Here is a 27,528-nt window from a genome sequence, read left to right on the forward strand (position 1 = left end):
ATCCATACCTGCATGGGCCAGAAAGTTTGGTTTGACTCTCAATGCAAGAAAATCACAAGCAATCCTAGTGGGGCACCAACGTCTATTATGCAACATTACTCCTGCTCTTCCAGTCAAGTTAAACGACACAATAATCCCTTTTTCTTCCTGTGTTAAAAACCTTGGAGTTTACTTTGACACGCATTTAAACTGGAATTATCAAATAACCCATATTATCAAAAAAAGTGCTTTCCATACTACATTCCTTAAACAACATTCGAAAATTCCTCCCGCTATCACTCAAGAAAATACTAGTGGAAACACTAGTAATGCCCCACTTCGATTATTGTGATTCTCTACTGACCGACCTCAATGTCAACCAGTCGCAAAGATTACAACGTGTTCATAATTCTTGTGTTCGCTTCGTCTGCGATGTCCGTCGCGCTGACCATATTACCCCATCCTTCCAAACTCTAAACTGGCTACGGCTTAATGAACGTAGAAATTTTCATTCTCTTGTTCTCCTTTTCCAAGTCCTTCACACTTCTACACCTACCTACCTTGCCTCCCGTTTTAGTTACCTGTCATCATATCATAATCTCTTCACATGCACGCAAAATAGCCTCATACTAGCCATACCAACACATAAGACATCATCGTATTCATCATCATACACAATCTCGCTTTCGAGCTTGTGGAATACCCTACCCAGTGACATCAGAGACTGTCGGAATTTAGTAGCATTCAAAAGCAAACATTAAGCATTTTCTTACTGCGTAGAGTAGGTTTAATTTTTACTTAGTTAATAAAAAAAATTTTCTCTCTTCTTAATTTTTTACAATGAACTGTCTAGCTTTTATTAGTCTGTTAATCTTTTAGTACTTTGATTTTTATTGTATTTGTAAATTCAATATTAATTGTAATTATAATTGTAATTGTAGTCTTAATATTGTAGTTGTAATCGCCTGGTAGGAGAGGAGAGGAGAGGAGTGGAGAGGAGATGGGAGGGGAGGGGAGGGGGGAGGAGAGGAGAGGAGAAGGCCTGATGGCCTTATCTCTGCCAGGATAAATAAATAAATAAATAAATAAATAAATAAATAAATAAATACTGAAATTATGGGTCTATTCATTGTAAACTGGGGAACTATAACAAAGTATTTAAAAAATGTTTGTGAACGATTTAATTTACCCAGATCAATCTGTAAATAAATTGCCCTTATGGCCCCTAAGTCATCTATTCAGATTTTAAATATCATTTATATAACAACAGCACATAATTTCAATGATTTATACCAGCGGTCATCAGCACAGTGCACCCTCGGGCTAGAGTCTCTTACCCGCGGATAAGACCCGTAACACACTTCAGCGAGAAATGCAATATGTTTGTCGAGCTATGGAAAATACTTTCCTTTAGCACGGAGTAACTTTCGAAATAAGGCAGAAGAGAGGAGAGGAGAAGGCCTGATGACCTTATCTCTACCAGGTTAAATAAATAAATAAATAAATAAATAAATAAATAAATACTGAAATTATGGGCCTATTCATTGTAAACTGGGGAACTATAACTAAATATTTAAAAAATGTTTGTGAACGATTTAATTTACCCAGATCAATCTGTAAATAAATTGCCCTTATGGCCCCTCAGTCATCTATTCAGATTCTGAAATATAATTTATATAACAACAGCACATAATTTCAATGATTTATACCAGCGGTCATCAGCACAGTGCACCCTCGGGCTAGAGTCTCTTACCCGCGGATAAGACCCGTAACACACTTCAGCGAGAAATGTGTAATATGTTTGTCGAGCTATGAAAAATACTTTCCTTTAGCACGGAGTAACTTTCGAAATAAGGCATAGCTGATATTAGTCGGAAAGCGATTTTTTGAAAACTCGAGATATTCACACGTTCTTCTGGATCCACAACTGGTCTACATTCTGGAAGAAAGTCTAGTTCCAAATCCCATTAGTAGACATGTACAGATACGGAAATAAAATTTGGAACGCCTTTATTGCGTTAAGTTTCGCTTACAACACATTGCGCACGTGCATTGAACAAGAGCCCCTGTACATATGCTACTTGGGGACAGTCGTGTGAAATTGTTGCCTACATACAGGTGGACTCTCATCAAGACTCGCTCCAAATTTTAATTCCGTAGCTGTACATATTTAAAATAAGTTCACCTTTGTTTTTTAATTTCAATCGCTTGAATGCAACAGTCTAAAAATGGATTTAGTATCCATCTGTAACTTTCGTATCGTTTTGAGTCTCTTTCGTGAAATATTAAAAAAGTCTGTTATTTAAAATTGCGCAAACTTAATCGCATATTCGCAAAAACAAACTCAATATTTGCTTCACCATACGTTGCTAAATTTTCCACGAGTTCTACAATGCACTGGAATGAATTACATTCCTTTTTGTCAAGTGACATCGACCAGAAATCACGTTTATGTATTTGATTTTATCCTTAGCTGTTATGTTAACATCTTGGCCTTGTAAACTACTATTCAAAGTGTTACGTGTTCGAAAATATCAGCAAATTAGGCTACTAGAAATAAAGTTCATGTAATATTTTGTGTCACTGATGCATTACGTTCTTATATTTTTGTCGTTATTTGGATGGTAGCCACTAATTTTCAGTCAAATTAACGTTGTTTTCGATTTTACAGGGATTTGTATTTTCCGAATGGGGTTAAGTACCGTACCAGTTCGCTAGTGGTGGTCGTATACAAAAGTCTCGCCAAAAGTGGGGTGGCACGTTTGAAAAGTTTGGGTACAACTGTCCGCATGAGGATATGCACTCTTTAAGTTCACATTTTGGAAGAAAACGTTATTCCTGATAATTCTCTCGGCAAATACAGAGCAACATACAAGACTAGGTCTACCGATATTTCTTACAAATATAAACTTTTTATACAATTTAATTTTATAGCACTTGTGTATAATAATTATAATTATCAGTGTCATCTAGCAGTTTTTTTGTGGGACACTTCTGTAAAACTGAGATTACGTAGGAAGAGATCTTACATTAGATCATTGTATAGACCTTCATAGATGTATTATTTCATGATGTAACCTACATATTTCACGCCAGAAAATTTTCTGTTGAAACCGTTTTTTCTCGGCATGCGATTGTGGTTATGAAAGTGTAGGGTGGAGGCTACCATAAAAATTAAATTTAATAAACATAGTTAATTTTATCTCAGTTTTATTTTATGCCTCGTACGGATTTCAATTTATCTCCGTATAACAGAGTTTACTATCTGGAAATCTTAAGACTACAAAGGGAAGACAGAACATACCCTCCATACTGTGAAAAGTATCAAAGAACACATAATTTAAAGGAAAGCGCTCAACTGATGATTTTTTCACCTTCAAAAAGAACAAAGTAAAGTAAAAGTCCAAATAATGTGGATTGCAGTCTTACCTCAAAAGGTGCTTCTCCATGATGTTTATTGACAATCCGGAAGCTGCATATGTCTCCTCCAACAGCCTTGATACGTGGTGTGACTTCCACAAGTGTTTCATTTTCCTTGACCAATCCATGGTAACCACTCTCTAAACTGGCCAAGTCCAATCGGGGCACTGGAAACAAAGAAAGCAGTATTTCTTAATAATCTGTGAAACTGTAGATCTAAAACAATTATTAGCACACCATTTGTTGTAGAACCCACATCATCACAGTCACCATAATCGCTGGTCTAATAATAATAATAATAATAATAATAATAATAATAATAATAATAATAATAATAATAATAACTCACTATGGCTTTCAAGGAACCCGGAGGTTCATTGCCGCCCTCACATAAGCCCGCCATTGGTCCCTATCCTGAGCAAGATTAATCCAGTCCCTACCATCATATCCCACCTCCCTCAAATCCATTTTAATATTATCCTCCCATCTACGTCTCGGCCTCCCAACTAACACTCTATATGCATTTCTGGATTCGCCCATACGTGCTACATGCCCTGCCCATCTCAAACGTCTGGATTTAATGTTCCTAATGATGTCAGGTGAAGAATACAATGCGTGCAGTTATGCGTTGTGTAACTTTCTCCATTCTCCTGTAACTTCATCCCTCTTCGCCCCAAACATTTTCCTAAGAACCTTATTCTCAAACACCCTTAATCTCTGTTCCTCCCTCAAAGTGAGAGTCCAAGTTTCACATCCATACAGAACAACCGGTAATATAACTGTTTTATAAATTCTAACTTTCCGATTTTGGGACAGCAGACTGGATGATAAAAGCTTCTCAACCGAATAATAACAGGCATTTCCCATATTTATTCTGTGTTTAATTTCCTCCCGAGTATCATTTATATTTGTTACTGTTGCTCCCAGGCATTTGAATTTTTCCACCTCTTCGAAGGATAACTCTCCAATTTTTATAGTTCCATTTCGTACAATATTCTGGCCACGAGACATAATCATATACTTAGTCTTTTCGGAATTTACCCCAAACCTATCGCTTTACTTGCTTCAAGTAGAATTTCCATGTTAATAATAATAATAATAATAATAATAATAATAATAATAATAATAATAATAATAATAATAATAATAATAATAATAATCCACAAAATGAAGCCTTTTATCTTTCTGTATCTTGTTACTTTGAAAATGAATTTCCAGTTAATTCTTCCCTAATATCTTCTTCACTGACATAGTTACTGTATGTCTGTTCCATATATAAATGTATTATTTTACCCAGTAAAGAATTCAAAGAATGAGTTGATTGTGGGAATTCCTCCACTGTCTTCAAAATGATGGGCAATTTCAGATGCATATAAATAACTTCAGTTTGAACTAAAGATATTTATAATGTTTACCTTAAATAACTTCATTTAAAAATAACGAATAGCTTGATTTCAATCACATGCAAATGGTGATCTTTTTTTTTTTAACTTTCCACCTGTATATTTCCGAAATAACACGTTTGCGAGAATACAGTATCGAATAAACGTTTCTTTGTTTGAAGGAAAAACAATGGCAGTAGTTAATTTGATCTGGTGGAGATTAGCACGGTCATTTTAAGGTGAACTTGTTTCCTTTTTAAATGGAAACCCAAACTACTTTCATCATATTCTGATTTTACGTACAAAAACAACAACAAAAATTGTCAAACTTATTTCTTTACTTTCCATTATTACACGATGATACACTGAAAGATTGTATCTTACATTTCTTCTGTTTACCTTAAACATAATATATTATCAGGGCCGGGTAAGTATTTATGGAGATCGCGAAAATTACGACATAATATACAATAGATTTTTACTAATCCTTACGAATTAAGTGATTATGATTAATAATATTCAGACAAAACAATCGCGAAATAGAGTTCTAATAGCGAAATTTGAACAAATTCGCGAATTATTACTATTGCATCGTTTTATAGCGAATTTCATATTCTGACTTTTTTTCGGATTTTTTTTTTCACTTGAATTTGTTATATATCCAAGTAGGCTATATTACATGGCATTCCTGTGGAGTAACGGTCAGCGCGTCTGGCTGCGAAACCAGGTGGCCGGGGTTCGAGTCCCGGTCGGGGCAAGTTACCTGGTTGAGGTTTTTTCCGGGGTTTTCCCTCAACCCAATACGAGCAAATGCTGAGTAACTTTCGGTGCTGGACCCCGGACTCATTTCACCGGCATTATCACCTTCATGTCATTCAGACGCTAAATAACCTAGATGTTGATACAGCGTCGTAAGATAACCCAATAAATAAAAATACATGGTATTCCAGGTGTTCTGAATACATTAGTGAACTGAAAAGACGGAGAATTCATTTTACTATTAATTTGAAAATGTTAATTTGAGGGCGGCAAGGTTTTTTTTTTTAATGAATGTGTGTTAAATACAGTCTGAAATACAACAAATATTGTCTACTGGCCACGCCGCACCTTTATCAGAATTCAACGAACCTTTAATGTCAATTATTTGGAGTTAATACTGTACTCCAATTTCAAAATAATTTTATTTTCGGAATTTTTCCATTGATCTTCCCCAAGAGTACAAATTAATCTCCAACAATCTCCGCCGACACCAATTAAAAAACATAAATTAGAACATTAATCTTCATAAATAACTGTCCCTGCTATTATATTGTAAACACAGAAGTCACGCTGTTGTTTACCTGAACATAGTGCACTGTAAACATAAACACGAACGTAAGATTTTATCTTTCACATAAACACAAACATTCGTTTTAACAATACGCTATGGATCCGTGAAAATAACGAAAAAAACATTTAAAAAATTGAAATTTTGTTTTTAACTCTAAAAATAAAAGGTTTCAGTTTTCTAAATCTGTGCTTATTTTGGCCCTATGATAATTTAAAGCCACTCAGGACGACTTTAAAGGAATCAGTGCGTGCGTCGAGTGCAGCCCTTCAAACTGACACTCAGCTGTCATTCTGACAGACTTTGTTCTCCATTCTAACAAGGCCTAATTTTACTTTTCGTTCAGTTCATATTAAATTTCGCGCTGTTATGTAGGAGAAAAATGTGTGTGCTAGACCTGTACAGGAAGGAAGGATATCGATAGTATGAGTATATATCATATAAGGTAACGGAGGGTAAATGTGCGCGGTCGGGTAACAGTGTTCGCGTGAATTTTTCATAGTTGGCATGCCTACTACAAAATTGGCGTGCATTATTCCATTGAGTATGGAGTATTGACAAGATTGAGACATACGTTGGTCGAGCCGTAGAAGAATCTCTATTTAGTCCCAGCTCACAAAATACTTTTCACTATGGTTCATTAGAAAGTGTATCGTTCACGTCTATTATTACTTTTATGTTACATAACTGACTATTACAAATCAAACGAGTGATCGCAAAGGTCTGTAGCTGCTCTCGATGCCGAGATATTACTGACAAACCGCGCGGAACACCGAATTTTATACGCAGCTTCAGTGCCCTCACGCCTGTAGCGGGAGGACGTGGCGTTCTTGGGCGTGATTACATAAGTTCACTGGTTCATGTCTAACTACTAACAACATTAGCATCCGGCTGTGTAATTTGAAATTCTTCCTTTCTTTCACCACGGATTTCCACATGTGTGGACATTGTGCCACTGTCATACATCTATGACGCAGTGCATCAGGGTAGGCCACTAGAGGGAACCCAAGAGGTGGAACTTAAACTGAAAGGATTCAATCTGGCATCGGGATGGGAGTCCGGTGTGGCTTAGTGGATAGAGCGTCAGCACGTAGAGCTGAAAACCCGGGTTCAAATCCCGGTGCCGGAGAGAATTTTTCTCTGTTCCACTCATCCATCATCATATAATGAAGAACAAGTTTGATACACTGTATGAGTATATCACTATGACGTATGGGTGGTCGACAGGTAAAGCTTCCGTGCTTCTGTATCTCCATTAAATCACACTTCAATTTCAGAGCCGACGCGATAAAAAGCTATGAAGATTTTAGACCTCCTTCTCGAATTACTTGGAAGAGTGAACAATTTCTTTTATCTGTCTGCAGGGGGCGGAGCCACCAAGGGAGCTCCAAGTTAACCCGAGTCTACTATCCTACAACCCCACTCCACACAAATATTGGAAGAGCGGCTGAAAGTTGTTTCAGAACATTTCCAACTCAATTTTCTCACTAAGTTTCGTACATTAATTATGTTTTACGTATAACAAACAATTCACAACAATTACTTCACAACTACTCTTCTCGCAGTAATTAATCTAACAAACTTCTTGTTTTAGTTTTTAAAATCTTCATTAAATTTCAGCTTCATCTTGTTTAATTCCGTCTCGAGTCTAGTTGGTAAGTAAATGAAAGCTAATCGTATGCTAATCAATATTATTCTGTATTAGAAATGCTTGCCTTGACTACTAATAATTTACAATAATTTCAATAGTGAGGGATTGGCTACAAGTTCTGCCTATCTGAATGCCCCCCTTTAAATTACAAAACGCTGGCGCCGCCACTATCTGTCTGGGATCAGAATTGAGCCCTTTTAGTTCATAATTACATCGCCGATCAAGTAGGAATTTCATTTAACGACCCTTTGAAAGTATAGATGCAATTTACTGACAATGGATCGATGATTTTGGAACAATGGAACAATGGCAGTGGCGGTTCTAGGGAAAACATTTCGGGAGGGTCGAGTTGAAACTTGAAATCAAATTGCACTTTCAATTGATTGCACATTAATAAATATATTATGTTTTTTTATTACCATCACAGAAATCACATTATTATCAAGGGTGCTAACCGTTACTCCACGGTGGCGTGCGAAAGAAGCCATGCTACAGATTTTAATGCCCTTTAAGATCCATCGCTTTCAGACGGATTTGAACTGGTGAACCATGGACCCAACAACTATCTTGCTAATCTTAATCTTAGGCGATTTATCTTTAAATTACTTTTATTGCAAGTGACAAAAATATAAACACATCCCATCTATAGGAGGTTCTGCCTTCCTGTTACCGCAACACTTGGGAAATTTAAGCTGGCCCTTGCATTCGTGTGATGAAACAAAGCATTGAGGAATTTAATTACTCGTGTCATAGTTGAACTTCATAGCTGAACTCTGAAATCGATGGTAGTAAACGATAAGATCAAAAGAGTCTCATGTGGTAGCTCAGTATAGGGCTATGTAGATTATGTGTGTAAATATAACATGGTACATTTATGACACAACAAAACAGTATTAATATAATATAAAATTCATTGGATAACAAATTTAATTAAAAGTATAAGGAAAAAGAATGTGCCTGAAGCAAACTCGAACCCAAAATCTCACGTATATTTACTTACTTACTTACAAATGGCTTTTAAGGAACCCGAAGGTTCATTGCCGCCCTCACACAAGCCCGCCATCGGTCCATATCCTGTGCAAGATTAATCCAGTCTCTATCATCACACCCCACCTCCCTCAAATCCATTTTAATATTATCCTCCCATCTACGTCTCGGCCTCCCTAAAGGTCTTTTTCCCTCCGGTCTCCCAACTAACACTCTATGTGCATTTCTGGATTCGACCATACGTGCTACATGCCCTGCCCATATCAAACGTCTGGATTTTAAGTTCCTAATTATGTTAGGTGAAGAATACAATGCGTGCAGTTCTGTGTTGTGTAACTTTCTCCATTCTCCTGTAACTTCATCCCGCTTAGCCCCAAATATTTTTCTAAGCACCTTATTCTCAAACACCCTTAACCTATGTTCCTCTCTCAGAGTGAGAGTCCAAGTTTCACAACCATACAGAAGAACCGGTAATATAACTGTTTTATAAATTCTAACTTTCAGATTTTGGGACAGCAGACTGGATGATAAGAGCTTCTCAACCGAATAATAACAGGCATTTCCCATATTTATTCTGCGTTTAATTTCCTCCCGAGTGTCATTTATATTTGTTAATGTTGCTCCACGCTCCACGATATCTCAAGCATATCACTCCAAAATATGAACTTCTATCTGTACTTCTCAGGATACTTGTCGGAGGGGAAAAAACATGTAATAATCTAAAAACGAAACTGTTCATGCGCTCACATTGAAACCTCTCTTTAAACTGCGCATAGAGAACATAAAAGCAGATAGAAAAATAATCTTCTCACCAATGTTTATACTACAGAGTGATTTATATAGAACTAACACATTTATTTATTTCAAAACGAATGACGCTAGCCACAATTTGTTATACCTCAAATGTAGAGTATCTTTGGGAGATTACTAACCTCTATAGCAAATGTTGAAATTCTTTATTTGAAGGGTTCAGAACCATAGTGGGCCAAGCGCCATTTACTAAAACCGTAGAAAACAAGGGTTAAAATGAAGTTATTACCATAATTCAATGGGAACATATAGCAAGTAAAATAAAGTATATACATTAAAACTAAATGATACGCCAATCTTCATTAAAATAAGGTATTCACTTAACTTTAACCGTTGCTTTCTCCGTTTTTAATAAATGGCGCTTGGCCCACTATGGCTCTGAACCTTTCATTTATTCGGTTGGAAATTCACTTACTGACCAGTTTTTAACGTCAAATTAAGCAGGAGTTTTGATTCCCTGTCACGAGATGCGCATATGTTTATTCTTTATTCCTTATTTATGCAGGTAGCTAAGTAGTAATGGATCTAAACTAGAATTTTAAATACAACGTTGCCACAACCCTCATGTAAAATACTGTACTATTCCAAGTGCAGTTTTGTGATGACCTGATGATGTAATGACTGATGAGAGGCTTGCGTACTACGAACTACATACTATATTAAAATAAACGTGACAACGATGCATAACAGATATGCACCGAATCACTTATGTTCTGGATCATCCACAAGCAGAATTGGCCGCGTAAATTACATGATACATATGTAACGTAAATTACATGTAATTTGTGTCTCGTAGAAAAACTAATTTTTACACGATTTTCTACGTGTCGTAATAAATTATTTTCATGAAAATAAATTAATACGTCACATATTCTTATCTGTGCTTGAAGATGCTGTGTTGCCGTGTTTTTAAATTATCGAGCCACAAAATGTACAATCTTAGCAGTTTTGTGATCTTGAACCTATTCTTCAAACCCTATAACCTCCGGTGCTAAAATATCGAATTTTCAGGTCACAATCTTTGCTTCTGAGTCTTAAGAGTTTAGCTTGAAACTGCAGAAGTATACCGCAAATGCATACAGAAAGAGTAGCGCTAATCTCCATACAGTATATGGAACAGTAGCATATTGTGTGTACAAGTACAGTCCCTGGGTAACTGTTTAAAAGGCATGAAGTACACAACGTTTATCCTCTCTCGAGTAATGTAAACACTTGCTTCGTCTCTAATGACCAGAGCGGTACTGTAACTTCCTCTTATCTATTCTTCGAGCACAAGTTTCAAGTAATCAGATAAACTGAACACATTTTATAGCATCCCGCAGTATTTATATAATTAACAAACTTTTGATTAACACGTTTTACACAGAAACACTTGAAAGTAATGTTACTGATCACACTTGTTTATCTTACATGGCGCCTACCAAGTAAGTGTAATAAAGGACTCCGCCGTATGGCACTTCCACCGACTTCGAACACCGAAGTCACAAAAACCATAATCGTAACTCTCATTGTACTCTACTTATGAGTAATACAAATGAATCAATATCTTCAGAGACAGGAAGGAAGGGTGGGAGGAAGAGAGGAGGCAAGAAATGGTGACAAAATGTGTAAAAATAGAGGGACGAAAATAACGACGAAAAAAGAAATAATATAGATGGATGAATATTATGTAAATGGATGGGCAGATGGCTAGACAAATAGGACAGACGGACAGAGACAGACAGGCAAATATATAAAGACAGACAGATGGACAGAGAAAGCAGATAGATAGATAGATAGATAGATAGATAGATAGATAGATAGATAGATAGATAGATAGATAGATAGATAGATAGATAGATAGATAGATAGATAGATAGATAGATAGATAGATAGATAGATAGGTAGGTAGGTAGGTAGGTCGGTCGGTCGGTGGATGGGTGGATGGATGGGATAGATAGATAGATAGATAGATAGATAGATAGATAGATAGATAGATAGATAGATAGATAGATAGATAGATAGATAGATAGATAGATAGATAGATAGATAGATAGATAGATAGATAGATAGATAGATAGATAGATAGATAGATAGATAGATAGATAGATAGATAGATAGATAGATAGATAGATAGATAGATAGATAGATAGATAGATGGATGGATATCTATAGATAGATAGATAGATAGATAGATAGATAGATAGATAGATAGATAGATAGATAGATAGATAGATAGATAGATAGATAGATAGAGATAGGTAGATAGGTAAAGTAGGTAGAAAAACAGATCGATAAATTTCTAAACAGAACAAAATTTTGGAAAATTTACTCAATATAGGGCTAAGACAGTGTTAAATCTGAACAAAATTTTTAGAGAAAAAATTTTCAGCACACCTATGCGAGAAATTTCTACATATTTATTCTCATAATGTTAGAAAGAGTATGTTATCTTCTTAAAAATAATAAGCATTAGGCCTACATGAAAGATGGGAGTTTAAAGAAGCTCCTTCAAACGCGTCTATGCACACTGGATTTTTAAGAGTCACGAAAATTCTTGGCACGGCTTCCTTGAAAAGAGAAGTAAAGACAAAGCCCATTTACGGCATGTAAATAAATATACATAATGAAGGAAACAGTCTTTGTGGGGGTGGGGGCGGAATGAATCTAGTGGATGATAATGAAATCTTAACGAAACAAATATTTCGAAAATATCAATCATTTTTAATCGTCTATGCGTGTTTATTCGTATAACGTTAAAAAGAGCTAACTTCCCAAAAACAATGAGCAGTATGTAAGGGAAGAATATGTTGGATTGTCAGATGACAAAAATCCAAGCACGGGTTCCTTCAAAAGAAAACTGAAGATCGAATTTACGGTATGTAAAAATAAACCCTCAATCAATCAAGTTCTGATATCTGAACATGTACAGCACGATTGTATCGTCAACTCCTACTTAACTCAGTACTTCAGACGTAACTTTCGTTTCGTCGAGACCCCTGAGACTGGCTGCTCTACTTTAAGACATTAAAGACTAGCTACAAGCAAAAACTCAACCTTTTCCAGTGAAATACAATAAAGTACTTTACTGCTGTATCACAACCACAAAAACTGCAACTCAGTCTTCTCCGCGGTACATATGGTGTAGACACGTAAGATACGTATGCAGTACTTTTTTGTCTAGAATAAAACCCCAACGATTACAAAACCTAATGAATTGAAAGTGTGACAAAAACGTTTTCTGTTTTAAAATAAAATCTCAACGATTACGTTTTATTTAAATTGGTTATTTTATGACGGTTTATCAACTACCAAGGTTATCTAGCGTCTGAATGAGATGATGATGCCAGCGAAATCAGTCCAGGGTTCAGCGCCGAAAGTTATCCAGCTTTGCTCTTAATGGGTTGAGGGAAATCCCCTAAAAACCTTAACCAAGTAATTTGTCCCAACCAGAATTTTAACCCGGGCTCGCTCATTTCACGGTCAGGCGTGCCAACTTCACAGCGGTGTGTCCCAACGATTACAAAACCTAATAAATATGAATGGTGATACAAACTAAAACTCCCTCGAACTCATCCGTCCATCATACTCATAACTAGGGTTCGGATTTCTAAAAGTCATATTTTTATCTTGATCTCGTTTTACAAACTTAAGTTAAATTAATCACATTTCTAGCTTTTCTGACATGATGACACGGTTTTTATTGACAATGTAAATGGATATTTTACCATTATTTTAGCATTATATTTTATTTGACCAAAAAACGGTATAAAACATACTTCTAGTCATATTATTGTTGGGTTTATGTACATGAACGACTACTAACATTATGAGAAAATGCAAACTCTAAATTTCTAAAATTTTTTAAGAAAATAAACTCACAATTCGACAAAAATTACAAGGTATCACAACAAGACTTATTACAACTTAAATATCACCGATCACCGAACTAACGTTAGCCGCGGCTAGTTTAGCACGCTCGTAGCGAGGGCTAGCGAAATGTCTATGAATAGCACTCTTCAATTCTACCTAAGAGCTAGAAAATCGCTACAATCCACTAGCATATGTAGTAGTAGGGGAAAAATGGTTAGGTTTCACCCTTAGGGTATTGAGTAAGCTAATTCGGACTATACCAAAATACAAAGGACAAATGAATGTTAGAAATAAGGCCAGATTATTGGTCGTCTCCCTATCATCCTCTCCACCTCTCCTAAACATATGACGCTTAAAAGCGCTTTGAAACCCGCTGTTGCTAGGTAGTCCTACTAATTCATAAACAGTGACCCTATTAACATACATAGTAGCTCTAAAAGAATTAGTCACGCAGGGGATAGACGTTAATCATTTTCACCCCTCTTTTCACCCCTTATATTATTATAGGGTAAACATTCTGCTATGGCGAATACAAGGAATTAATATATATAAAAAAAGTTTTTTTTTTTTTTTGTAGAATGGTGTATAAAATATTTTCTAATAATATGATGAAAGAGTAATGGAACGGAGAAAAATTCTCTCCGGCGCCGGGATTTGAACCCGGGTTTTCAGCTCTACGTGCTGATGCTTTATCCACTAAGCCACACCGGATACCACCCCGGCGTCGGACAGAATTGTCTCTGATTAAGTTGCAACTCTTGGGTTCCCTCTAGTGGCCGCCCTCTGCACTACGTCATAGATGTCTATGAACATAGGACCGAAGTCCACACATGTGCTGAGGTGCACTCGCTATGAGTGACTAGTTGGCCGGGATCCGACGGAATAAGCGCCGTCTTAAATTACGATGTGATTTACGCATATCATATATATTATTTTAATGTACCGAAGTACATATGATATTTCCGGTGTGGCTTATTGGATAAAGCATCAGCACGTAGAGCTGAAAACCCGGGTTCAAATCCCGGCGCCGGAGAGAATTTTTCTCCGTTCCATTACTCTTTCATCATATGATGACGCAGAATATCTGCATGGAAATATCATATGTACTTCGGTACATTAAAATAATATATATTTTCTAATAAATTTTCTAACAATAGTTAATTTATTTTGAGTCATATTTTATTAGTGTAGGGCATAAGTGCATGACTATTTCCAGAGACTTCAGATCATAGAAATCAGAGTCCTACTCATCACCTACACAAAGATACAAGCTGCTGACGAACAAAGAAAGTAAGAGGGGCCATTCTTCCAAGACTTGCAATTTTGTACGTTTAGCACGTATTTCCGACATATCTTATAAAATGTCCACGTAAAAAAAAATATAGGATTTCTTTATGTGTAAAGCCTCTTTCTGCAGAAAACAAAAGCCTTGAATGATGGTCATTTGCGGACACAAGGAGTGGGGGAGGGCGAAAAAGCAATTGGAGGAAGAAATGAAGAATGAGAAGTTGAGAGATTGACGGAGTAGAAAAGAAATGGAACAGCCCACAGAAGAAAGAGGAAAGACAAAGAAAAAGAGGCAATAAAGAAGTGACAAAGAAGATAAGTGGAAAGGGGACACAAAAGTAATGAGACGGAAACGAAAACAAAAAGAGAGAGCAGACGCCTTTTAATGCTCTTTTGTGCATGAAAGAAGTAATATCAGACTTACACACGTTCAATGTCTATAGAGAATATTACGACGAATTAAAACAACGGAAGAGCGAAAAGGACATGATGGAAAGAATAGAGGGAAATAATGAGAATAACAGAAAAAGAAACAGTAAAGAAATAAAGGGAAACAGAAGTAAAGGAAAGTGATAAAAACAAATGAGGATACTGATAAAAGAGGGCTGGGGAGAGGAGACGGGAAAATCCTTTCTAAGTCCTTTCCTATATATGAACAAATTTCGATGAAATTATTCAGTACACGCACGGCTCTGAAGGGCATCCCAATGGCACAAGACTGGTTCCTAATTCTGAAAACTGTGTCAGGCAGGAACTCTTAGAAAATGTCTTCTAGGTCACTTGATCAATATGGCCAAATCGCCAATGTATTATGTATTTAGAATCTTCGAAATGATGTGCTTAGGACATCAATCACCTATTCAATAGTAGTAATAATAATAATAATAATAATAATAATAATAATAATAGAGTAATAATAATAATAATAACAACAACAACAATAATTCTCTCGGGCCTACGTGAGCTTGGACCCATTCTTCTATATCTATAGTCCGGGTCAGCTTACTTTATACCCTAAGGGTGAAACCTAACCATTCTTCCCCCATTACTACATATGCTAGTGGATTGTGTTGATTTTCTAGTTTGCAGGTTGAATTTTCCTTTGCCAACTTCGTTTCGAATTTCGATACTGACAAATACTACAAATGGTAGTGATTTTGTAACTAGTATATTGGCAATTGAGACGAATATCGACAATATTTGTCGGTACTGGAGTTACATGAAATTGAAATTGTATTAGATTTCTGAGCCCTTTTACGGAAGCTAGTGAAATTTGAACATACTAATAATTAATTAATATCAGTAATAATATTAATATATAATAATTGAAGAGTCCACTGCAAGAATGATGGCTGTCACTTTCTTGTCGAAAATGAACCAAGACTGTCAATGCATAGCTTAAGACATATGAAGGGTACACGGGAAAAACGATCAAGGTCCATCAAAAATCGAAATTGAGTTAATAATGCCATCTTATAGTGGAAAGAAAGCACTATCATATGGTGTAGCTAGTAATAAGAAATCATCGTTCTTGACATTCCACTACGTCAATTTCTATTAAATACACACATAACAAAGTATTAAGTGCTTAAACTTTAAAATTCGTTTTTCTCGAAACTTTCTAAAATGGATCTTGATCGTTATTCCCGTGTACCCTTTATATAGAATGTACATACAGAGTTATATGGCATTAACACTGATAGTCATTGTCCAGTAACGATCGGAAAATCATAGTTAAACTTTGAGTGCTAAGAATTTCACACTTTCAATTGCTTCTCCTGCAAAATGTATTCCAAATGACATCCAGGTAAGTTTTCGGAGTTAGTACTAATAATTTCGTGTAGTCAAACAAAATACATTTTTAGGTTAGGTCTCGTGAGTCAATTGTTTAGTCAAACCAATGATTTTCTTACTGTCAGACAAAATAATTGACATGTTGATCCCTTTCTCGTATAGTTTGCCTACGAAAATATGTTACAAATTATTGAATTATTTAAAATAACCTTCCAACATAAAGTACGGTAAGTAAATAAGTCATTTAGTACGAAGGATCGTGTGATATCTGGTAACAGTTGGCAACACTGACAAGGCGGCAATATTTGCTGTTTAGGAACCGTTCTTATGTGACCCTCACTGTATGATGACACTGACAACTCAATAACCACATAGGCCTAGTAAAGAAGTATCAAAATAGCCTACATACCTTCGAGGTAAACATAGAAGTTTTGCGTGATATTGATCTACATAGCCTAGACCTAATGACTCGTTCTATCTCCTTTAAAAATTGGTATTGCAGTCTTTTCGTCTCTCATACTGTCAAACAGTTATTGTGATACGTGTTCCCCGCATTCGACTACGTATACGGCCTATACGTTCCTCCCCATTTAATTTGATACTGCTTTGTTGTTTAAACTAGCCGTACCCGTGCGCTCCGCTGCACCTGTTAGAAATAAATATAAAGTAATTACATAATTAAAATAGGATGTTTGATCTAGGGAACATTCGTGTTTGATAGAAGGATAAATCGTTTAATATGTTACTTAATTTAAATTGTATTTAAATAATTAAAATGCGATCATTTTGGTCCAGAAAGCACTCATTTGGTGCAATGACAATTCCTTTAACACGTTTCTTAATTGTTATTACATGCAACCATAGTTTAATGAACATTGACATCATTTAGATTTAATGTGTATACTTTATTTTACTTGCTATATGTTTCCATTGAATTATGGTAATAACTTAATTTTAACCCTTGTTGTTTTCTACGTATTCAGTAAATGGCGCTTGGCCCACTATGGTTCTGAACCCTTCAAATAACTTAAATTGTATTATATTATACAGTATTATATTATATTATATTACATTACATTACATTATTATATCAGAAGTTACTGTAATAACATTATAGCATTATGTCCATCTAGAGAAACTACACTTTCCAATGGTGAAATAATAATTAATTATACAAATCGGTTAATTTAGCTTCCGATATTACTTCATACAAACACAGAAACATTCTCTGTAGGCTATCTTTCATAGCTTTCGATTGTTGTTGTCCAAGGCCCCTTATAGACCAAGTCATTTGTTTTTTATTTCGCTACACGGCCTTAGATGGCAGTTATTTTAATTTTAAAACTCATTTATCTCATTAAATATCAGTCCTATCAAAATTTTTCAAAGAATAAAGCTTATCGCAAATGATTTTAAAGAAACTTTGTTATGTAACTTTTTCACAAAAATCTATAATACGCGAGATATTTCGATTTATTTAATTCAGGTCCCCTTATAATCCCCCTTTTAAATAAAGTATTTTGAATGCCATATAGCCTAAAATCTAAGTTACAACGAACTTAATTTATATTCCAATTTTCATCGAAATCCGTTCAGCCATTATCGCGTGAAAAGGCAACAAACATACAGACAGACAGACAAACAAAAATTTAAAAAAAGCTGTTTTCGGTTTCAGGGTGGTTAATTATATTATGTTAGGACCAATAATTTTTGGAAAATCGAAAATTACCAGAAAAATTTCGGCTACAGATTTATTATTAGTATAGATTAAAGACCATATTTTCAATTCCTTCTTTATATCTATTTTTTGTGTTTCATAATCTGAAAATAACGATAATGAAAAACAATGGGCCACAAGTTAAAAACTGAAAAGTAAATAGGGCTGAATTCAATTAACAATCAAGGGAAAAAACGCAATTATTCAACATGTATATTTTATACCATATAAAATACGGTAATATCGGTGAACTGAGGGAATTCCAGCTCTGTAATAAATTAATAATAAAAGCTGTCCGCCAGTCCTCTGTAGTCATATAATGTCCAGATGGTGTACTCTGCTTGCCCCATGGAATTAATTAATTGAAAACCTTATGGAAGTTGACCGGTATTTATTAAATTTGCCATTTATCTTCGTGTACTCCCTTGGCTTCTATTTAAATCATGTAACCGCATACGAAAGTATTAAGAAAAAACGGTTTTGACAGAAGGAAATATAACATGAATTTTAATATTTTTTAAATATTGTACCTATGTATGAAGAAGTCTCAATTATCTGCTATAATTTTAACATAAAAATTAAAATGTACAACACAATTTTAATAATGTATTACATTTAAAAACAAAGGGCAGAAACCTAAATCAACATTTTTTAAGTGAAATATACCGAACAAGACGGCTCAGTACCTTAGAAGAGGGTGAAGTCGATCAAAATTTCGCAATTTTTTTTTATGATATTGAGGTTATGTAATGGAGCGAAGTTCCTCACAAAATAGCATTCTGTCGTCATATCCTTCACTTATGAAATCACATTACAAGAAGTGAATTACAATCTATCAAAGACTGATTTTTTTTATTTGACTTGTGATCGAAGTTACCTGTTTAAATATGGTAAAGTCGTCCACCATTGCATTTTTAGTTTAAGATCGATTTTAAAATATTGCGGAGTAAAGTCGATCACTGCTTATGTTTTAAAAAAACAAATTAAGTGTATTACATATATTATATTTGTTATAAGGGGTGTAAAAACAGTAATAATCTACAATATATGCCTACAGGATTATGTAGTATATCTTTTGTTACTGTGGTCATACAATTCGATACACTTAGGCCTATAGGTCTCCACTGTACAAACGTGACTATGATTGCCAACATATAAAACATAAAAACACATTTTAATACTTCACATACCAACAAACAAAAATTTAAGAATTCAAAATTTACATTGAAATACCACCCTTCAATTATAATCTAAAACGCTATTCAACATTGCTTAGGTTTATGTCAGATGTTATTTGAAATCTTCCCCTCCTCATGTCACTTTAGAAACTACGTTGTTCCCATAGTCAGGTACAGAGGGATGTACAAAATATGTTCCTTTGGCAGTGCTTCTCTTACTCAAGGAATTCACCATAATTTCGTCTTCCTCTTTCTCCGCTATCCCATCAATATAAGCTATAGTATTACACTTTTCTGGTTTTCCGTTTATAAGTGTTAGTTGGAGGTATTTTGGTGAAAAAATTTATTCTTCCTGCTGGTCCTATCTGCTTCGAGTAGGTCGATGGCATGATCGATTTAACCCTACAAAGGTACAAGTTTTCTTAAAATAATAAGTTTCAATAGTAACATTTAAGAACTGCAAAACTATTATTTCAGGATACAATCTCAAAGAAAAGTACTTACATATACTTCCCGTCTCCTTTCACTGCTATCGATAATTTAGTTTGTAAGACTTTTTTTTCGTTTAAGAGAAAAAGTTGAGAATAAAAATTTTCACTTCAACGGTAATTACAGTGTTCCTATTGTTGGCATGCGCAGGCTTTTTGTTGTCCCTCTCGCTTACATTTTCAATGTCAGGCAATGAAGTCAGCATAACAAAATTTTGACAGGTAATTGAGAGGATATATAATTTTCAATAAAAATCGCAAGTGATCGATTATACACCCACTGATTGACTTTACCCACTTCTACGGTAGTAAATAAAGCACTATGTTGAATACAAGTTACGTCTATTGTGGTCATGACTAGCTTCGCTTGGTACGGAGAGCAATGCATCCTCTTCAGTGAAGCAGTCTTTCCGCACATTCCGGTAGTGTGTGTTTACATGTATTCTTGTACCTGTGTGTATATAAAACTGTGAACAACAGTAATAGTACTCGTGTATAAAATTCTACTTGGATTTAATAATAATAACAAAGTATTTATTCAGAAACATCTTATATGCAATAAAATATTTTTACCAGGAATAAACAAAATTTTCAGGAGCCACACATGCAATGAGGAAACCGTTCGAGCTATGTAAGGTAAAGATATTTTTACTGAAATATATTGAACAATACTGAACATCTATGCCAGCGATTCCCAAAGAGGGGATCGCGGAACTCCCTGGGCGGTCGTGTAAAGAGCTGAGGGAGGTCGCGAGATGAAAGTATAAGAACTAATCGACAGATTTTATTCCCAACACAAACAAGAAATTCAATTGAATGATTACAAAACTTGATTTAATTTCTTTTGGTTTAATTTTATTAAGATTATGAATTTGTGTTTTAATAATTATAGCAAGAGAATCTATTTTTCGTTATAGTTATTATAGAATTTTTTTTTTGTTCGCTGTAATTATTTTAACAATTATACCGTTCGAGCTATGTAAGGTAAAGATATTTTTACTGAAAATTGAACAATATTGAACATCTATGCCAGCGGTTCCAAAAGAGGGGGTTGCGTAAATCCCTAGGCGGTCGTGTAAAGAGCTGAGGGGAATTGCGAGATGATTTACAAAACAAAACAAGAAACGCCTTATTAACAAACGTTTATGTTGTATTTAGAAACATATCTACACAACGTTGAACATAAAATTAAAAAAAAAGTTTTAAAAGATATAAAGTAAAACATAATTAATGGTAAATAATGTGCCTGTTTTCAGAAAGTGGCTTCTAAATCTGAACTCTGCGCGCGCACACAAACACACACACACACACACACACACACACACACACACACTCTCTCTCTCTCTCTCTCTCTCTCTGATATTTTCAATTTCAAGGAGATTTCTCGGTTTTGTTTTGATGGCAGTCAGACGAGAAATTTACTTTTCATAAATACGTGGTTTCAAATGCTACAACAAAAATTTAAGAGCTTCTTTTAAAAGTTCGAAGTATTCTTGCATTCTTTTTTTATCCAGAACTAGTCGAAGTTCTACGAAATAAAAGTAGCTATAGATTCAACATTTCATCAGCAGGTACAGTCTTAGAAAAAATGTCACACAGATACTCTGTCCCAGAAATGAGGCAGTGCGCATGATCAGAGGACGAGCGACCTGGTTCACAAGTGAAGGACTAGTTGAAGTAATAAAATTAGTTTTGTTTCGTTGTATGTCTGATCATGCGCACTGCCTCCTTTCTGGGACTTATAAAGTATCTGTGTGACAAAACCTTTTTTCTAAGCCTGTACATATTTCAGTGAGTCTTTCCTTTATAAATATATTTGGAATTTCAGCCAGTATTCTTCTGTTACTACCATAATTGTTTTGAGGTTATTCCGGAAAATGCTATTAATGTTGTTAAAACTGTGCAAACTTAATTCTATGTCCGCAGAAACAAACAGTACTTGCCCTAGCATACGGTATGTAACTAAATTTCTAAAGATTCTTTCTTTAATACGCTGGAATGAATCAAGTTTATTTTTATCAACTAATGTCGACCAAGAATCAATTTTCCTTAAAAAGTTTACCAGGAATAAAGTTTTCTTAAAAGTCTGTCGATTTTATCTCTGGTTGTTTTTTTTTTATTTTTATTTAAGTAGGTTATTTTACGATGCTGTATCAACATCTCAGGTTATTTGGCGTCTGAATGAGATGAAGATGATAATGCCGGTGAAATGAGTCCAGGGTACAGCACCGAAAGTTACACAGCATTTGCTCAAATTGGGTTGAGGGAAAACCCCGGAAAAAACCTCAACCAGGTAACTTGTCCCGACCGAGATTCGAACCCGGGTCACCTGGTTTCGCGGCCAGACGCGCTAACCGTTACTCCACAGGTGTGGACACTGGTTATGTTAATATTTCGACCTTGCAAACTATTATTCAAAGGTGTTTGTTGTTATTTAGTCTACTGTCCGAAGACAGGTCTGAATCTCACAAGTGATACCACATGGCACCACTTATGACGCAACTAGGCCGGGAGATAATGGGGCAGGGTGGCCAGTTCCTTTCTGCCTCCATTGCATACATCGCTTACTAGCTACATATTACACTAATCAGATTTCAGATGTATACAAAGAATTGTTCTTCCTCTGACGCATCGTCGAATGAGATGTACTGCCTGATAATTAAGGAGCAGATTTCTATGTAATTAAATATTATTTTTGCGTGTGATAAAACACAATTAACAAAGTTAAAAATTCCGAACATGATGTTTCAAGTTTAAAACCCGAATTTTATTTCACATAAAAACACATATTTTCACAAAAAAATTATGTAAATACATATTTTCAGGAAATGTATTATAAACACATAAATCTTGGATTTTTTTACTTAAATAATTTTTTTACAAGAACTTTCAAATATTTTAAAACTAAATCAATTATATCACTCAGAAGTACATTATCTTTTTTAAGAATTCTTGGTTGCTTCGTGTTTCTAAGCACTGTGTGGTGTATCTGTGATCCATTTTCGTAATAGTATCACCTCAAGTTTTGGGAACTGCTAGGCAGCCTATCAGTGTTATTATTAGAAAATAAATTAACATGGACAACGAGGAGAGATCTTGCAACACATAATTAGGAATGTTTATTGTTGCTGAAGATGATTTCATTCCACGCTTTGTTTGTGAAACACAACAGATAAGAGCTCGGGTATGAACATTATTTAATTTAAACAAATCTCTCACCTCTCGCTCATGTCCATGAAGTAAGTAGACCTATGTCTTGTTGTAATTCCCTGTTATCGGGCTTGGTCAATCGATATCCTTCAAGATATACTGAAAGATGGTTATTTAAAAAACGATATGGCTTTCCTATTAGCAAATTTAAGCTTTTTGTGTGACACCATAAAAAAATTCGAAACATCCAAAAACCTGTTGTCTGAAACAGGGAGGTGCGTGCCGTGGAAATTAAACTAGACTCGCTACCAGGTTCAGAAGCACAATTACTAAGGGACAAATTCCAGAATGTGTTTGGGAAAAACAGTGGATATAAAAAAATGTGTAAAGTTGCTCAAGTATTGGAGGGTGTGCCTGTAGGTGAAATTGACGGTGTATGTGTTTGCGACATTCCTCTCTTTAAATATGCACGTCTGATGTCCTGTGATGCGGAAAGATCGTTTTCACAATATAAGTCGTTGTTCAGAGATAATCGGCATGCATTTGTGATGGAGAATTTGGAGATGACCTTTGTTCACTGCAATTCTCGACCAAGTACTATCACTCAAGTGTGGTTGGTGAGTACCTAGTAACATTTTTTTTTCCAAGCTAAGTAAGGTATTTTTGTCATATTTAAAACAAATATTTTTTTGTTTTTAGCAAATATTTTCGTACTTTTAAGCACATAAAAAATAAATATATTTAAATTTTTTAGCACATAAAAATCCGCTCCCTATTGATAATACATATTATACAGAACCTCGAATAGAGGTGCAAAGGTGTTTAGGTGTTCGAAAAAAAATATATATCAGCAAGGAAGGCCAATCTAAGAAATCAAACAGAATTGAAAAATAGGTTTGCACATTTCGTTTTCTCGTCTTGCAGGTACCGCTCCATATGAAGTTTGGTGGTGTCCATTGGTTTTGAATAAAATTGTCGTTCTTTTCGATTTTACAAGGATTTACTTTTTTCGAATAGGGTGCAATATCGGTATGGTAGTGGGGGGTCTCAAACAAAAATTATCACCCAAAAGTCGCGCCTTTCAAAAGTTTGGGAACCACTGATCTATCTAATACAAATACACGCTGTCAGAGATGCTCTGTGCTCTTCACTATAATCTTTTCGCTGTAAGAAAAATCCTAATGTAAACAAGAGCACGTGACTGAAGTGAGGCTTCATTGGCCGCTGTTTGGCGCCATAGATTCTCAGTATATGTTCCCGCCTACTGTTGTACATTCTGTTTCATGTTAAACATTTCCCGTTACTCGTCAAGTAGGCCGAACCTCACTACTATGCATTAGTTTTCTTAGGAAACATTTATTTTATAATTACTGTACTTAAATTATTTTTAAGTCTTATGTCTTCACACAGGACAGTTGAGGATGCAGAAGCCATACTTCAGTACCACGTGCTTACGTGAACAACTACGAGCTCAAGTGACGCCAGCTTGTTACAAGCAGTGTTGCCAACACATAAATTGTATCGCCGTCAGTTTAACACCTGGAAATCCGTCAGAATCCGTCAAAATAAACAAAAGATGCACTCAAAACATCTACATACAAATAAAAAGCAAATTTTAAAACAACTTAAATTAAAATAATAATTCGTCAACCTTTGACTTGATTACGAGGAAATCTGAAACAGGGGATTCTTGAACATGGTACAGCACAGGCAAAATTGTTCAAAGAAAAAGTAAAACCCCCAAAAATTAAACAATTAAAATGACAGCAGCTAAAAAAGTCAAAAGACGATGTAAATCTTAAATTCCACCAGAAAATCCGTCACCCGTCAAAGTCATTCTTTTCCCGTCCGCAACGTTGAAATTCCGTCAGTTTTGACGGAATTTCCGTCCAGTTGGCAACACTGGTTACAAGAACAGACTACCTCGGTATTACTGTTGATATTCATCCGCGTTCATAGTACATAACAAAATATATAAGTAGCTTTTCTCTTACACAGCGTTTTACATATGAGTGAAGTTAAATGTTTCATCGTATTTAACAACTAGAATTTAATTTTTTATTTTCAAATAATGCAAGATTGTGGTTTCCAAATACGAACTATATTTTCCTGTGCCATGTAAGTGTTTCGACTGGGAGCCAATCACGGGTATGACAGCAACGTGCTTATGTTTACATTAGGATTTTTCTTACAGCGAAAACAGTATACAGCTAAGTAGTGACAATATCTTCAGATATGCAAGAATTATAATAATATTAATCTAAAAAACACATTCAAGTTTCTCCCTATAACTGTTTTTGTTAACATTATGTATTAGTTGTAATGACATAAAAGAAATGGAAGTCTTAAAATTTTTCAACTCGATAAAAAATTCAGGGGCCACATAATAATTTTTAGTCGTCATGGCTACCTGGCATCAGAGATTAAGTCTACGCCTGATTTTTTTTTCTCGCGAGTATAACTCGCTTTAACATCTTTGGTCATATCGCGAGTTAATCTTTTGGTTGAAATCCGAAGGCCTGTGTACTATTGTTGAGACTGGTTCTATTGTTGTGAACTAGATGGCGACTGTATATGTATGAATCTGATTTTTATAGTAAGTAAAACAATAATTATTGTTAAAATTATATCTTTAATACAAGCAAAATAACAATGCGACCAAGTGAGATGGCTTAAGTCGTACATGGCATTCGAGAAGTTCCAGGTTCAAATCCCTTTTTATATTAATCACTTGTATGTCATAACAGAAATGGTTTCCTATGCCAGTGGTGCATATTCAACCCTGTACGGGCAAGAGCGCGCCACGGGCAGATATCTCTGCGCGCGAGTTACTTCCTTCCCTTTACTAGAACGTACCGAAAGAGTGGTAGCGGTGCAAAAGTTGTCCATGCATAAATCAGACAGAGCTGGAAATTTGCCTCCTAAGTTGTAGCTAGAAATAACTGATCTGTCACAAATTACTACATTATTGAAATGGACGTATAATGACGATTTTCTTAGCTTTATAATTCCTTAAATTATGAAATGTATCCGAAGATTCTTAAATTTACAGCGAAAATTACAGTATTATGATTAGGGCTAGGATTTTGATGACCTATAAATCATAAAAAAATGTCCTAAAAACAATGCATTTATGACCTAAAAATCTTTCAAAAATGCCCAAAAATTGATCTTTCATTCTAAAATTGGCTTAATAGGAAAAGGAGTTTTGTGCTACTTAATATTTAGACTAGTAATTAAATTAAATTCTAGTACCAACATTTAAGCTTATTTAATTTTACATAATTTTTTCTAAGTGGTACACTTTAATTAATTATTTTACCTGATGTAGTTTCCATGTAGCCCACCACAAGGCCACTCTTACACGGAATTAGCAAGTATAGAGGAGTCTATATTGAAGGGATGGTTGGACTGATCCATTACATAGGGCGTACTACGTTAAAAGGGCAATATTTGTGTAGAAAAACGATTAAAATATTATACAAAATAATGGGTATTAGCCACCGACATAGCTCGGTCGGTTAAGGCGCTTGCCTGCCGATCCGGAGTTGCGCCAACCGTAAGGCAAATGTCAGGTAGTCTATGGCGAATCCTCGGCCTCATCTCCCCAAATATCATATCACTATCACCAACTCCATCGACGCTAAATAACCTCGTAGTTGGTACAGCGTCGTTAAATAACCAAGTAAGAAATAAAGGGTATTAATGGACAAAATATGTAGACAAAATACCAAAGGAAATAAACATTTTATATTAATAATGGGGATTTGTGGCCAAAATTAAGTGAAAATGCCTCAAAAATGTCCGAATAACACAAAAGATGCTCTTATGAGTTGAAACAGGCAAAAAATACAAAAAATGTCCTAACAAATGTCTTAAAACACTCAGTTTATCACATAACATAAATACTAAAGCGGTTACGTTTCTGGCTTACTAGAAAAAAGATGCAATTTCATCAAAATCCTAGCCCTAATTATGATTTTCAGCTGCACATACGTAGGCCTGCACGTAGGTGAACCATATGTAATTGATGGACCTAACAAAGCCAAGAATAAAGGCCAGGCTATTCGATGATGGTAAGCGCGATATGCTTCGATTTGTTTCTTCAAATAATATTTTACGAGACGTAAAAGTTAGTGTGAGACAGAAATCGAAGAAGCAATTCTGGACAAATTACATCTTACAAGGTTAATTTTCGCATAACAGTATCGTCATTACAATGACAATCATGTTATACTTTAGCTGTTTGAGAAGTTTTATACGTGGACGCAGTTAGTTTTAAATTATTTATTTGATATTGAAAATTACGAGTAACTTTTGGTTGGTTATTCAAAATCGCATATACAAGATCCTCTGTTGTCAAATAATTTTTTTGCATTTATTAAAAAGGTAAAGTATAATGTAAAGAATTATTGTAACTCGATTTTATTTAAAATTCATTTTGTTCACCCTTGTCTTTTAGTCACTGCTATCTACAGATAGGTAGCACGCAAAGCAATCGAAGGT

The 27,528-nt window shown here is 35.1% G+C and overlaps 1 protein-coding gene across 2 annotated transcripts in view; it reads right to left on the minus strand.

The window, feature by feature from the left end:
* The window catches only part of Cals (calsyntenin 1), a 185,003-nt gene that overhangs the window by 128,789 nt on the left and 28,686 nt on the right, over positions 1-27,528 (minus strand). For both annotated transcript variants that reach the window (XM_069846795.1, XM_069846796.1), the window contains exon 2: positions 3,409-3,566. In XM_069846795.1, coding sequence (XP_069702896.1) covers positions 3,409-3,566 — 158 coding nt within the window. The remainder of the gene's footprint in view (positions 1-3,408; positions 3,567-27,528) is intronic.

The sequence above is a fragment of the Periplaneta americana genome, chromosome 15 (assembly GCF_040183065.1).
Source record: "Periplaneta americana isolate PAMFEO1 chromosome 15, P.americana_PAMFEO1_priV1, whole genome shotgun sequence".
Classification (NCBI taxonomy): Eukaryota; Metazoa; Arthropoda; class Insecta; order Blattodea; family Blattidae; genus Periplaneta; species Periplaneta americana.